Consider the following 15,557-nt stretch of genomic DNA (forward strand, 5'->3'; position numbering starts at 1 on the left):
TGATTGATTGAGACACAGCACTACTCCATAACATTATAAATGCTGATAAATGAGCAATGGACTGATTCTCATGAAGAGGAGCTGTTTGCTAGATGACGGTTCCAGGGTTATCATCACTATTATATGAAGGACTAGACTGTTCTAGAAAAAAAGGCATAGGTCACCCCAAGTACATCCAAAGCTGATGGAGTTATTCTGGATTGATAATACGTATCCTGGATCAGAATTTGGCCACACTTTCTATCTCTATTCGCATGATTGTGACAACAGACCCATTGCTCTCACTTATAGAAATAGGCAATTTTTACCATAATTTCTTAAAACATTGACATTTGGTTTTGTTCATTTTCCTGATTATTGCACACTTGGATGCCATGTACACTGTTTTAAAATGTTACAGAAACATAGAAAACTCAGGAATAAATTAATGGATCTGTGACTCCTGGGAAAAGATGGCACGTCATTACTGCATGAGCTAGTTTGCAGTGCTTGCTAATACTTGTTGTAGTTAAATGTATTTACCGGATAGATTTCTACACAAACTCATAGTGGTTATTCAAAACTTTCCCACTCGCTGGGTATGCTTATTACATTTATTCCATCCTAAGAACCTATTTTTCTTTAAATTGCTTGTTATTTCTCTTTTTATATTATGGTCTCCATTTGATGTGATGGCATCTAGTGTATGGTTGAGGTCCTGCCAGTGAGAATCTGTAGGGGTAGAAAATATTCACTTTCCTTCATACTTCTACTTGTGAATTAATGTTGTTAAATTAAATTTCCTCTTGGCATGGGAGGATCTCATAGCTGAGTACCCCTTTTGGAATTGTTCTTAGCTAATTGCAGGTGCAGAGAGTCAACAACCAGTTCCTGGAAGCGCATCATCAGAAGAAGATAGGTCAAAGTCAGCACCAACTTCTCCATGTGATCAAGGTCAAACATCTCTTTTTATGTCCTAACTGATATCTATTGTTACATATTTTCCTTCTTTATGAGGAGTAAAAAAGCTATCGGCCCCAGCCTCTTAGAACCAAATCAACAAAGTAGTTACCACCAGAAAATGAAGCATTTAATGTTAGGAACTGCAAGAACTTTTTTAAAAGGCCTGCTTCTCATTTTGTTTAAATCTGTGAAATTAAGTGGCTTTTAAAGGGAAAATTATAAAACATTCATCTTAAAATATTGTTTACTAGATGAGTCCTTGCCTAACCAAATACCTTAATGTAAGGAGGTTATATATTGTATTGTAAGAGTGAGAACTTTTTAAATAGTACCACAGAACCTGAGAGCGCCTTTATTTATCTGAAAAGCCTGTATCTGTTAATAAGTTTTTGAGACAAAATTGCCTCTGTGCAATTCCACGTTGAACATTTGCAGTAATAAAAAATTCTGTCCGGTTAAGCTATGCTAGTGTGTCTGTGTGGTCTCCAGAGGCTTTGTAAAACTGTTTCTTTTCAGTGATTTTTTTCATGCATAGATTTGGAGATAAATATTTTAATCTTCACTGATATGACCTGATTTCATTAAGCTGAACAGCCTGATTGACAGAACATGTATATCAGCAGCACTTTTTGAATCTGACCTGATTGTTGTTTTTAAAAATCAAATTCTTTGAGGTATCTTATGTACCATCACGTGTCTAAACTGATGAGTGAAAAATCTTCACACCAAGATGTAGGAAGATGGATACATTTGTGTCAAATTTTTTGAAATTTGTTTACAGTTGAGAAATTTCTCAGCCTTATTTTCAGGAAAGACACTTCCCAAGCTCCATGGTAATAAGTACTGTAAAACTCTGAGTCCAGCACTAATTTGAATTTGTCAACCTTTTGGTTTCGCAGACAGTATTTTGGTTGAATATTTTTTAAATATCTGATCTTTTGCTTAAAATAAGAACAAAGAATTGTCTAAATTCTTTCTTAAATTTCACTTTTTTAGCTGTCCAGTAAAGTTGTTGCTTCCAAGGCCATCAGGCAGAAGTACTATGCAAGAGCTTGAGGCAGAGCTGAGGTCTGTTAGTCACCAGGACTCACTGTGTTTAACACTGAGAAACCTTCAGAACCATTTAGCAGATCTGCACAATTGCTGCTTGAAGTGGCTCTAGGAAGTAGTCAAATACCTTATTGGCAGGTGTCTGATAACAGCTGGAGCTGCGTAAGATGCTCCATTCACGTTGACTTCAAGGACTGGGACGCCCAACTATCCTTTGAACTTTTGAAGATACAACCCTAAAATACTTAAGCAGGAAGATGAGTAAGTGCTGCAGGAAGATAGGGGTATTCAAAACAAAATACTTCTCTGTGTACAGGAACACCCAAAAATCACTAAAAACAACTATCTGACTACTATTCTGGCTTATCTTTCAAGTTTTGGACGTGTCATTCTCTAAGGTTCATTTTAAAATGCCACCCTTCCTGTTAGAGCAGGGTTTTGGCTGATTACTGTAAGGTGGAGAAGCACTTTGCTAAATATGTATTCTTAACCACAGAATGCTCTATACAGCATTCAAGGATGATGTATGTCCCTTCCTAAAACTGGTACAGACTAACATAGGCTGTTTTTCTGATGGTTGATTAAAACGAGCACTTTTTTCTCACTTTTACACAGAAATCAAAGAGCTGGAAAACAACATTAGGAAAGCATTATCATTTGACAATCGGGGAGAGGAACACAGAGCAACAGCTACAACGTCAACAGACAACCAGCTTAACAAAACTGGGGAGAATGGTGAAAATGGGGAGGTCAAGCAGGCCCAGAACAAGCGAATAGGCCTTGAAGAGTTCAACTTCATCAAAGTATTAGGAAAAGGCAGCTTTGGCAAGGTGGGCAGCTTTTTTTTTTTTTTTTTTTTTAAACTCAAGTGCCGGCTTTTTTTACTGTACTCCTTTGAAAGTATTCATAATGGCATTCAGAAAGTGCTTCCACCCTAGCGGTTTCCTAATTTTACCCATTGGGTAAAAGTGGCTTTTACCCCACAGATCAGGAACATCAGCCTCCTGATCAGCTGGCATTTTCTGTGCTTTAGCTCTCTTCCTTAACTATGGTCAAGCCTTTTGAAACAAAATGTCGATGTTTCACTATTTCAGGATATTGGTAATGAAGATATACATACAGTTACGTACATACTGTTCAACAAGATAATTAGTTGTAGTCAAGCAGGAAAAATCAGCCCAGGAATAATGCCGTGGAGTTCTGAGTTCATTCCCTTTCTAGATAATACCCAGTTCAAGTTTACTTATTTCAGAGAACAGTTTGTGTGCTTATTTTTCCTCAGTGGGTGTGTTCAGTGCTGGAGGAAGCAGAACTCAAGCATTTCCACTCAGATACAACGAGTGCAAGAGGCTTAGACAGCTGTCAGAAATACCACGTATGCAGCAAAGATGCAACTCACCAGATACCTTCCCACAGTAGGAAATTGATGATGGTGGAAGGGGCATTGCTCTATTTACAGGGCTTACAGATTTTCTTTTCACAGTGCTGTGCACTGTGGAATCAAAGGGGAAGACTGAAATGTGAATCTGTTTCACAAGTACACTCTTCCTTCCTTGATACATGGGAACTGCAGATGCAGGGGAGCAGGGCTGAAGGAGTTCTTTTGTCTCCCTGTTTTCTAATCCTTTCTCTGAAGGTTACCCTGGCTCCAAGCCAGAACTGACCTTAAACAGAGTATAGGACTTGAACCTTAAACAATAGCAGTAGTTAAAATCAACAACTTTAAAGCAGCTTGAATGGTACATGGGATTGTATACTAAGTTCATTATAAACAAATTTCACTACCAAAAGTGGGAGATAAAAGTGGGAAATAAATTTCTGTTCTATATCAACTTGCTTCCTTTTTTAGTTTTTGAGATCTCACTAGTAGGCACTCATTACAATATTTGAATGAGGGGATAAAAACTTCTTATCTTCTGCATTCTTAACTAACAAACAAAATAGATACTGTCTGTTTCAAATTTAAAGAATACCAGAGGTATAGTTTTCTAAAATTACATTACTTTTAGTTTTATAAATATTCAACTTCATTCAGGCAAGTATATAACTGTCTTTATATTTCCAGTGCAGTCAAATGCATATGCAACCCTGCATTTATGGTATCTGTTGTTCGTATGCAAACAGAATTTCTGTTTGTTTTAGGTAATGTTAGCTGAGCTAAAAGGAAAAGATGAAGTATATGCAGTGAAAGTGTTGAAGAAAGATGTCATACTTCAAGATGACGATGTAGACTGTACAATGACAGAAAAGAGAATTCTGGCATTAGCACGGAAACACCCATACCTAACACAACTTTATTGCTGCTTCCAGACAAAGGTAAGCTCCATGAACCTTTTACCAGTTTGTGCCCAAGGAACAATATTCAGTATTTCCAGAATAAAAGACAGCAACGTAAATAGTACAGCAATATTTAAAAAATATTTCTGAGAGGTTTGTGGCATTTCAGCATTTCAGTAGTACTGAACAGGAGTACTAGCTGCTGTTAAGTAGCATAAATACTATTACCTTGTGAGTACCAGGAGATGGCAGTAAATGAGTTAAAAAAATTAAAAAAACCCTGCATGCATAAACCACAAAAAAACCTACTAAGGTGCCATTTTCTGGGTTTCTTCTGTACATTAATAGGGTGTATTGTTTGTTGAATTAAGTACAAATGTTTTTAACATCCGGTATTGAGAGTAAAAATTCTAAAATTATCTTCTTAGAAATGAGATTATGGCAGAATACTGATCTTTCCAGGTTTTTTGTGCTGTGTAGTATACAAAATGTTCAGAAAAGAAAGGAAATAGGTATACTGCTTATCAAGTAAGTTCCTATAGTGCTAATGCCGCCCATGTGCTTGAGAAGCAGGGAGAAGGAATGGCAGAGAGAGCTGATAATGACAGCCTGTTCCTGTGCTGTGTTCCTTGTTGGTATTTTTCATACAAAATTCCTCTTCACAGCACCTGTCTTAGTTTTGCTGCTTAAACGTAAGTGAACGTTTGGATGGTGTAGCTGACTGTAGGATTTCTGAATCCACTCAAAGTGCTTGAAACCAGTTGTGTTCACAGAACATTTCTGGTTTTCATTTTTTAGTCTCTTCCTTCTCCCTTGTCATTCAGCTGAGCTGACAGTTTGACAGTCTGACAGTCTGACCTGATTGTCCAGAAAGCTTTATGGACAAAAAAACCCCCACAAGGTGAATCTGTCTTGCAGATAGAATACCAATCATATATAATGATATTTACAGAAGCATCCTTTATTTTTGAAGTGCCTGATAAAATGTTTACTATTTCAAAGAACTAAGGTTTGAACTTTTGGCTCTTGAACTAAATATGCCATTCATTTAAATGGAATGAGTTCCTGACCTGTAGGGAGTAAGTTTAGACATTAGGATATATGTATGTTTTAAATAGAACACTTTAAAAGCAATCAACTTCCTTCAAACTTCTGGGCTTTTTTTTTGTTTCAGTAAGATACTACATTTGAGTATTTGAGTCAATTTAATGGAAAAAATTGGCAAATTTAATGAACAATTAAATCAGCATATTGAACAAAATTAAGAGTTACTAATGGCGTATATGAGTCTATGTGTGCATATGTGTAAATACCTACATATTCACATATTACAACCAAAACTATGTATGGCACACATGAGTAATTGCAATAACTATGTGTGTAGAATTACAGAAAATCTGTGACTAAAAGGTCTTCCAGCAAAGTTGTCAGGAAAGATAAATAGGGCAGTGGGAAAACCATAGGAAAATGGCTAGTAGGGTCAAGATTGCACTGTGTTCAAATATGCAAATAATAAATGTTTAATATGTTTATACAGTTCTTAAAATAGTGAAGATGCATTAGCCTTTTATATGCTTTGAAGTTGACACAAAAAATTGGCCCAGGAAGGTGTGTATACAATTTATGTCTACAATGGATGTTTCATGCATTCAGACTTTCATTTGAATATGTGTCTGAACATACTCTTTGAATGTTCTAACGTATTACTTTAAAATCTGTAACTACAATTGAGCGTATTATTTCAGATGAAGGAAGTGATAAAAAGATTGTACTGGGGTAAAGGATAAACTCTGTGATCACAGAGGGACCTTTAGGACTAAGGCAGACTGCACTCCGTGAAGTGTAAATAAATGTATCAGCACCCTGATGTAAATCATGTGGCAGAACATCGGTAAAGATCAGTTTTACATTAAGTGAATTATGACAGAAGGTTCTCCTGCTACTCCTCTGGTTTCCTGGAGATTTCTTTCCTTTTTTATTTCTCATCTGTTCTTCCCTCTTTTGTATCATGCTTTCTGCCTTCCTCCCTGCTCTCCAAAGCCATTCATCAAAGAAAGATATTCAGAGATTCTTCTCACAATCTTCTCTCTTCCCAGATCCCTTGACCAGATAGAAACTATAGTTTGTGGCTTTGCTTGAACTCAGAGGAACTGATAGTTAAATGATTTATAGTTACAAGTCATAGGCTAGTGACTCTTATCAAACAACCACAACTACACCTAGTGATACCCAATCAAATTAGAAGTTCACAGTTGAATAATTGAAGGGGTTTTTTGAGCATGGCCGGTGAACAATTTGCGAAGAACTCTATAAAGAAACAAAAATCCAAACCATATGTAAATCAAAAGCAATACATCTGCTAAAGCTATAAATTATTTATGAATGACAACAAATGAAAATGTACCAAGTAAATTAGTCACTGAATGATTTGCTAAGGTTCAGTGGAAAAACAGGTAGAAAAACTTGTTCAAACAAACATGGTTCATGGTTAAAATAGCTTTACTGTGACAAAGGCTATTGTACAATAGAGTTTAAAATGTGTTTAACAGTAGTGTATAGTTACTTACGCTGCAATTGTATGTCATGCCACGGCTGCTGTACTTTGCAGAACTGGTCCCTGAAGTGATCATGCTGGAATTAAATTTTGCATTTCAAGTAGAGCATATTTGCTGTATACACCCTGACTTAATGGAAAGATTGACTCAGTATTCATTGTTAAAGCACTCAGAGGCTGACTTTATGTAATGAGATTACTTGCTTTGTTCCTTTTCCACAAAAATGGGAGTGTATGAGTTTGTCTTTAATATTGCAGTGTTTTCCTTCAGTAATAAGGTGAAGACACTGCAGAAAAGTTGCCTAATATGCTTTTTAGAGTAAGTATGCATCAGTATTACTTGTTTTTTACATGGAGCAGATTTTTCATTAGTATCATTTACTACATGATACTATTGTTATCACAACGAGTAAGGGATCATATTTAAATTTAGCTTGGAATTCAGAAATCATGCCAAATAATGGCTAATAACAGCATACCTTATACACCAATGTGGTTTTAGCCCTACATATCTGAATTTGCTTTTAGTAGTCCCATCTAACTTCCTTATTTTAAAGGAATATTCTTGGGAGTGGTATTTCCCATGTTTCTACTTAATCGAAAAGCTAACTTTGATGAAACCAGTTTGCTTTAAGCCCATCAAAAAATGAGTGTGCCCCCCCAGTCAACATTCTGTATTAAAATTATGTATATTCAAATACTGTAATTCAGGTATTGTTTTGCGATCTTCTGCTGTGGCATGGAAGTCAAGAGAGCTGGGTTCTGGTCCAAAGCTTGGGATAAAGTATGCAAAGCTGATATATGATGTTGTCTCTGCAATAGTTTGAGGTATGAACTCAGCAACCCAGTCCTAGCCATTAGAAAGAATGTAAACTCTACGGGCAGGACCTCAGCTGATGCATGTTTTTATGTGGAAGGAGCTCAAATAGTTTAGTGTAGCATATATTATAAAACCATGTTACAGTGGATGGTATTTTTCAACACTCCTGTACTATGGCAGCATTTCCCTTCTTGTTTTTCCAGAATATGGTCAGTGCATATATCCATGTATTCAGAGGTTTGAGTTCTCTTTTGCATGTGGTCTGTCAGCTGGGATATAAACAAAGAATACCACATTCTGTATTTGGCAGTCCCATAGCAAAACTTGCCCAAGGCCTAGCATACAGGGTACAGCATTTTTGTAATAACTGACCTTTGCTTATCATCATCTTTGATTTATTCAGGACTTTGTTGTGTCCTTTATTGAGAAAATGTTTTTTCAGCACTACTATTGTTTACATTCTTTTTTCACTCTTCCTCTTATCTTCTCTTTCTCTTCTATGGGCTAGTTCTTTGTGTTTTCATTAAGGAGTACCTTACCTGACAGTAATGCTGATGCTGCCCAATTCCCGTCTCCAGGGTGTTCTTCACTCCAACCTCATACCATGCTTCAATGCTCAACTATGGAACATTATCAGCATTAGGTTTTATTGATAATGCTTCAGTCAGGTGGCTGGCAAAGGGGGTTAAAGTATTTCTAGAGCTATTTTCTCTGAAGACATTTCTGTATTTATGATACTTCATTCACAGCTGGAAGGTTCAGAACTGTGAAAACTAAAGTCTTTTTTTAATGGAAAGTTGAGATTCTACAAAGTAAAGGTATGACTGATTTGACTTTATTCATCCTACACCCCTGTCAACCTTGTTCATAGTACTTAAAATTTTCTAGACCTCTACCCTGAGATGCATACACATATATGTGCACACCCTATAATTATCCTAATAAATACTTTAAGAATAATCTGTTTTTTTAAATAATTTAAGACAGTGAAAGCTTTATTATGATAATTCATTATAAATTTAGAAGACTGGAGAGCTACTGCTTTTAACATCTACCATTTGCTTTTTTATCCAACTTTGTGAAATTAGATAATTTTGAAAATAGTGGTCTCCTGCTCTTTTCAGAGTACTGTATTCCACAAAATTGCTTTAGTTGAGAGTACTATTAGTACAGAGCAATGTTTCTGTTGAATGATAGAGTTGCGTAACTTGTAAAGTACCCTTAGTCAACATTTATGGCTATTTCTATTAGAGAAAACAAGTAATTAAATAAAGGATAGAGAAGGTCAGAAGGTCAGTTACTACAGGTAAATAGTTAGACTTACCCCCCCCCAATTTTTTTTTTCCTTGCAATTGTCTGCATGTTAAAAGCAGCATATCTATTCATAGCATAGGTCCTAAGCTGACCTGCAAGGCCATTCACTTCTTTCCTGTGTTCTGGTGTTGTAAGGTAGAGATTAGCCACATGACAGTGGCAGAACTGAAGGACATCTAGAAATAGGCTATAGGGACCCTATTATAACCATATTGATCCCTTAACTGTTATGTTCTACCTAGTGGCTTACTACTGGTTTATCCTAGATTGTGAATACTGTGATTCAGGTGCTATTCCTTTCTGTGTGTTTGCACTGTATCTAGCACACTCTAGCTAATGCTAGAAGGATGGTGTTTATAAAGCCAAGATTTAGGAGATTTTATTTCTGTTTCAGCTGTCATGATGCGCCTTTGATTTTGGCAAACCTCTGGACCTCTTTCTGCATCAGACCCTTCTGTAAAAGCCAAGAGTAATCAGTCCTTCTTCTACTCATGGCTTGTATTTAAATGTTTCCAAGAAGGGTTTGGAAGTCCAGCAGTACAATACTATTATAGTGTACAAGGATCAGTATGGAAAAGTGGAACATCACAAAAGGTGTAAAATGGAGTTCCATTTTTAAAGGGATTTGTTTTATTTGTGTAAGAAAACAGCAAAAGGAAAGAGAATCTTATGTTTATGATGTCTTTAAGTCATGTTTTCTAAGTTAATTTAAGAAAAATCACTGTAGTATGTGACCAAAACTGTCTTTGGTAGTGGAAAAGCAAGTCTTATTTCTCTTACATGTATTTGTACAAAAAAGTAAATGTCTTCTGCAGTAATAGCTCAGAGGAGTGTCATTTATGATATACAGTGCAAATTAACCTGACTGGCCACTGTTGCATTCATCTGGGCTTATAATCCATTTTATCTGGTATTCTTGTACTTTTGTTGCTAAGCAGCTAAAGCCATTATGCAGATATTGCTATATGGGTGTAATCAGTTTAACACAAGTTTGCATTGCCTTTTATTACTGATTAGTGTCAAATTAGAACTTTTTAGGGCCCAAATCTGTTCATTATTATCCCTGCTTCTGTGGATTTGTACATGTGGAGACAAAAGATGAAATTAGCCCTTGTATTTTTAGCTACTTCAGTGCTAAAATATTTTAATACAATTTAAATATAAAATTATTGACAAAGGTTTCTTAATGGTAAGAGTTAACTGTGGTAAAAATTAGAATAAAATGGTAAGTAAGCATAGAGCTGTGTTATTTATACTGTTTATATTATGGTATCTTTTTATATACATGTATACATATTTATATTCAAACTTAATTTTAATATTTTATTTAACTGTATTATTATATATGTATATACATAGAATATGTGCAATAGTAGCTATTTTTTAATTCCCAGCTAGTTTCTACAGGCAGTTCATATCATAAGAAATTAAAATGAACTGATACTGACTCATTCTTCAGAATATTTCCTGAAGCGCTAGAAGTTAGACTGGTATCTGGTGATGTTTCATATATCATACAGTCAAGAAGTCATATAAATACACGAAATTTTGGCAGAATAAGGTTTTTCAGAAATTTGAGTACTGTGTATGTTAAATTTAGATTTCCTGTGAGTGCTACACAGTATGAATGCATTGACCGCGATCATTGTATTGTGTAAAAGTAGACACTGTGGTAAAGAATAGTTGGAATGGTAAAGCTGATGATTAAATACTGTAATCATTGTCTCTCACACATACAAGCCCCTATATCCAGCATGTTGACCCGGTTTTGGTAAAGTTGCTATTATGCTGCTCAGTTATTGCTAGCTGCTCTTGAAGGATTATTAAAGCCTGGTTAGCTCACTGAAGATTCATTGTTCACATTAGTCCTTTTAGTGTTAAACTGCAAGTCAGGCTATCAGTGCAGCCAGGCTCATCAAGGGCCTGTAGGAGAAATTACTCCTCCAGCATCAATCAGAAGAGTCTAAATGCTTCTCTTTCAGACAGGAAAGACTTTTATTTTGTGTTGTAGCACCCAAACTGAACAGGACTCTTTTACACCCTCTCAAAGCTAGGGCTTGTTCCTAGTTTGCAAGTATACAAGTGAGTGCTGCAGCTGCAGCTCCATGGATTGCTTTGCTGTAACCAACTGAGGCCTCGACAACCCCGGGAGTAGTCCCGAGTCAGTATCTGTGGCCAGAAATCACTGCAACTGCCATCATGAAATAGGTGAGGGCGAGCTGGAGATTGTACTGATTTTATTTACCTTGGTCCTTATGTCTGCATATTAGGGTTTTAGAGTTAACTATGCCAGTAGTTCATGCTGTTAAAAACATCTTAGTGTAGCCAAGTGTAAACTTCAAGATTTTAGTCCTGATGTGATCATGTGTAGACAGGAGGTTTTTAGGATAACTGGTAGAGCTAAGGGCCTTTTAGGTACTGTTCTCATATCTCTTGGACTTAGGGGCTGGAAGTACATATTGCACACTTTTCCTCTTGGGAAAAACATGTTTCTCCAGTTGAGGCATGTTTAAGGGGAGGAATTTTCAGAGTATCTACCAGATGCTTTGCCAGTAACTTTCCTGGTAAGTCTGTCTGTCTGTCTTGTACACTGTGCTTTAGCAGAGATCAGAAGAGACAGGAATATTGTCATCCAAACAGGGCAAAGGGGGTAGCACACTTTGAACAGAACTTAGTGGGTCCACAGAATCTCTGTGTAAGATTGGCACTATGGCTCTGTTAACATCATGCTGGTTGGTTCCTCGTCTGTCATTCTTAATCTGACAGCTTTTGTAGGAATGGAATACTGTTCCTCATACAGCAGGATAATTGAACAATGCTGCTTTAAATTAAATCATACAGGTTAAGGCTGGATTGTGGCCTTTCGCTTAGTTTCATCTTGGGAGAGAGGAATGGGAATGATAAGGGTAATCCGCCTTGTGGCAAACAGCCCTTGGAAGAAATGTGCCTGACTGGTTTGTAGCAGGATCTGTTATCCTGCAGCCATGTGCTGTGACCCTCATTTCTGTCCTTCCTCTGCACCTAGGTCTTGAGACCATCCTCACACCTGGTGTACGATCCCCCATTTGGACAGAAGAGACCTGAATACCTGACCTACATGAAACCACTGGTCCTTTGTCCTAGCAGCCTTTGTGCTTTTTCTTGTGTTTTATAGCCCTCAAGCACTATTCACAATTTGCCTCTAATACGTTCAATATAAAAATTAATTTGTAAAAATCAAACCTATCTTTAAAATAAGTGGAAATGTAATGCTCACATGGGTAGCTATCAGGATACCTCATTTATGGTAGTTAACTGTTTTAAAAGCTATTTGAAGAAAGCCTGTTTTACCCAAGTGATTGCAGGAAAACATTTAATACTGTGTTTGTTAGGTGTTACTCTTACAAGTGAACAACTAACACACCCTAAAGGAAGAGTCAGGAAAAAGGAAGCTGCATATAAAATTTGATTCTTTGCAGCTTCTTTTCTAAATGCAGGAAATCATTTTCTTTGGAATTCATTTGGGCACTTTAATAGTACTACTTTTTTTTCTTTTTGGTAACAACAGTAAGCTTAGTAAATACTTGTACATGAGAGAAATTCACCATGGGAAAGAAGTGGAATTTACAAAACATTTGGGTTTGCTTCTTCAGTAAAATTTTCATTGCTTTTTTTAGCATGGACACAGTAATTTTAGTTTTGGCATAACATGTCTTCTGCACCATACACCATGTGTGAGGTGGGCCAAACTTGAGTAGGGTTTAACTTAAATTACACTTTATCTCCTCTTTTCAAAACCACACCATCAGATTATTTTTACACTGTTAATAGGTGTGTGAGAAGATTTAAGGGAATCCAGTTTATGCCATTTTATCTCGCTTGTGGGTGAGTACTTTTAGCAGAAACATGCACGCTTTTTTGATGGCAGCAGGGTTTACTCTTGCCTAATTACTGTGGGCTAAGAGTAACGATGCACAGCCTAGAGTCATGGTTGTGTGTGGGGAAGCATGTAAAGAGCTTCTTTGTATTCCCACATAAGGGAGCCTAAGGCCATTCTGTAAGCTGAGAATTATTCAGTGCATTGTTTTATCTCCTTAAAAAAGATGACAGGGAAGGTGATCTATAATGTCAATTTAGCACTTAAGACAAGTGACTCCCTGGAGCAGAGCGAGTGGTATGTCATTTGTGGGCCTGTGAGTCCACAGTGTCTCTACGCCAGGGCTGAAATGCTGTCTGTATAAAGAGCATATACAACTTCCACTAATAGTAAGAAACAGTAAACATAAATCTATAAAACATGTACAGGTAAACTGTATCTTATCATTAATTCTTTGTGTTCTCTTCTGGTAAACCAATCAGTCATTAAAAAGTAATTGTTCCGAACTAAGGAAACCTGAATAATAAAGACTCCTTCCAACTCCTGGCTGTGCTTATTAATACAGTAGTTCATAGGAGTGCAAAGTGTGTTTAGCAACCAGGAGATCGTGACAGTGAACATTAGATTTTGGACTCTTCTATTTCACCTTACAGCAAATGGCTATGAACTACTGTGAAACACTTTCTTTTTCCATTCTCCACTTGCCATGTCTAAAAATGTGCATAGTCACCTTTAAATGAGACTGAAAAGAGGGAAAGGGCTGTGAGTTTTAGTTAATGTTCCTTTTCATAGTAAGTAGATTCTGATTATTACTGAAGCATGAATTATTTATATTGTGATCTCAAAATATATTCCACTAACATGTCTATTACATTATAAAACTAGTATAAAACAGTATTTTAAATTATTTCCCAGTATTTTCCCAATAATTTCCCAATTATTTCCCTGCTTAATTTGTTCAGTCTTTCTCTTCCTACACAGTATAGCAGAAATATATTACTTTTCCCGCATCGGGTGTACTAATCCATCTTTTCCTGCATCACACAGTATATTTAATAACTGTAAGTCTCTTTCCCATGCACAGTGACTCTCTGTGTGTAAGGTTAGCTTTGCTGCAATAAGACCACTAGGTCCTCTAAGGATTAATGAGATTTTGTCAGAATGGTGTGACTCTTAAAAATAATACTCATTCAATGACACTACTTTAAGTAATTTAAATAATAGCAATAGCTATGCTGGAAAAATTTTTTTTTTCTTTTAAAGGTAGTACATTATAAGGGAACTGAGTGTTCATGGAAGGCACTCTGAAGGTTAACTTACAAACTTAACTACTTTGATTGTGTATGGAATAATACCAGCTAGTAGTAAGTCTGCATATTTCCATAGCCTAATTTTTAAGTTGTGACCTAGAGAAACCACCCCATTTTATCCTTAATACATCCAAGAAAGACCCAGTTATAATTCTTCTTTTCAGAGTATGTATACCTTGCCAAGTACACAAGAAGGAAAATTGTCCTTTTAGGTACTTAACTTTCCATTCAGCCGATAGAAGGATGAAAGGGATCCATTTCATAAGCCTTCTATAAATAAGTTTTTCCAAGAAGCTTTGCAGAATAACACAAGATAAGTAAATTCAAATAATCTAATTGATAAGTGGTTTCTTGAAAAGTCCACAGTAGTACTTATTTTCTCTTCTCTGTCTTCAGAAATCCAATATTAAAATAATCATACAAAATTCTGCCCCTTAAAACTGCTTCCTGAATTGTAGAAAAAACTACACCCTGAAGATAAAACACACTATTTTCTTCTGTGCTGCTTTATTTGTTTCAGAGGGTTTGGATTAAATGGTTTAAATTGGTTTGGTTTAAATGATGGCGGAATTTTGGACAGTGTTTCCTGTTGTCTAATTTATACTTGTGAATTGCCAGGGTTTTCAGCTGTGTGAAGCATATGCTTTGCCAAAAATTAATCATGTTCTGTAAACAGGAAAGTATGGAAAATAAAGTAGATACAATTAATGCTTTTAAAGGTCACTTGCTTTTATAAAACCACAGAAATCCAGACAGTGAAGAGAGGTGTATGAATAATGACTTTCAATAGGTATTGGAAAAGCCTGGTTCAGGTAACTCATGTTTATCATATAGAACAAAAAAATCAGTGTGTGGTGCTTATGCAGATGAATGGATATTTATAAAGAGCTTTATTTTCAGGAAGGGTTATGAAAACATGGTGAACAGAGAATGTTATATGTAGACTAAGGATTTTGCACATATTTATCAGTTTTCATTAATTCTGTGTGCTCATGTAATTTTTCTCTGGAAACACGTATTTTTAACCTCTTGCTAGATTCCTTTCATCCTCTGTTGGAAAGCTAATTTGTATAAAGGGCCAAAGAGAAGGGAAAACCAGGTTCTGATCTCATGAAGGACTGTGTAAGAGATACTAATGTAAGAACAGCCAACAGCTTGTTTGGCCCAGTATCCTGTCTTTAGCAGTGCCAAAGCAGATGCCCAGAAAGAGTGTAGGTACAGGGTAAAGCATATCATGACATTTTTCCAGAATACTATCCCAATATCAGGAGACCAATGACTTGGGCATTTCCTGAGCCAAAGACGGTGGTTTTGCATGTAATGCAGTGGCACCTTTGCACATAATATTTTATGTGGGAAGTGTTGAAAGTGAGAAACTATTTAGAAATGTAAATGTTAGAGAGCATTATGTTTTGTTCTCCACCCTGGAGGGGA

At 36.3% G+C, this 15,557-nt stretch overlaps 1 protein-coding gene across 1 annotated transcript in view; it reads left to right on the forward strand.

Moving 5' to 3' along the window:
• PRKCE (protein kinase C, epsilon) overlaps nucleotides 1–15,557 on the forward strand; it is a 300,600-nt gene that overhangs the window by 197,749 nt on the left and 87,294 nt on the right. The window contains exons 8-10 of the mRNA XM_010576498.1: nucleotides 837–933; nucleotides 2,608–2,822; nucleotides 4,135–4,308. Coding sequence (XP_010574800.1) covers nucleotides 837–933; nucleotides 2,608–2,822; nucleotides 4,135–4,308 — 486 coding nt within the window. The remainder of the gene's footprint in view (nucleotides 1–836; nucleotides 934–2,607; nucleotides 2,823–4,134; nucleotides 4,309–15,557) is intronic.

This window comes from Haliaeetus leucocephalus, unplaced genomic scaffold, assembly GCF_000737465.1.
Source record: "Haliaeetus leucocephalus isolate CR32 unplaced genomic scaffold, Haliaeetus_leucocephalus-4.0 Scaffold526, whole genome shotgun sequence".
Classification (NCBI taxonomy): Eukaryota; Metazoa; Chordata; class Aves; order Accipitriformes; family Accipitridae; genus Haliaeetus; species Haliaeetus leucocephalus.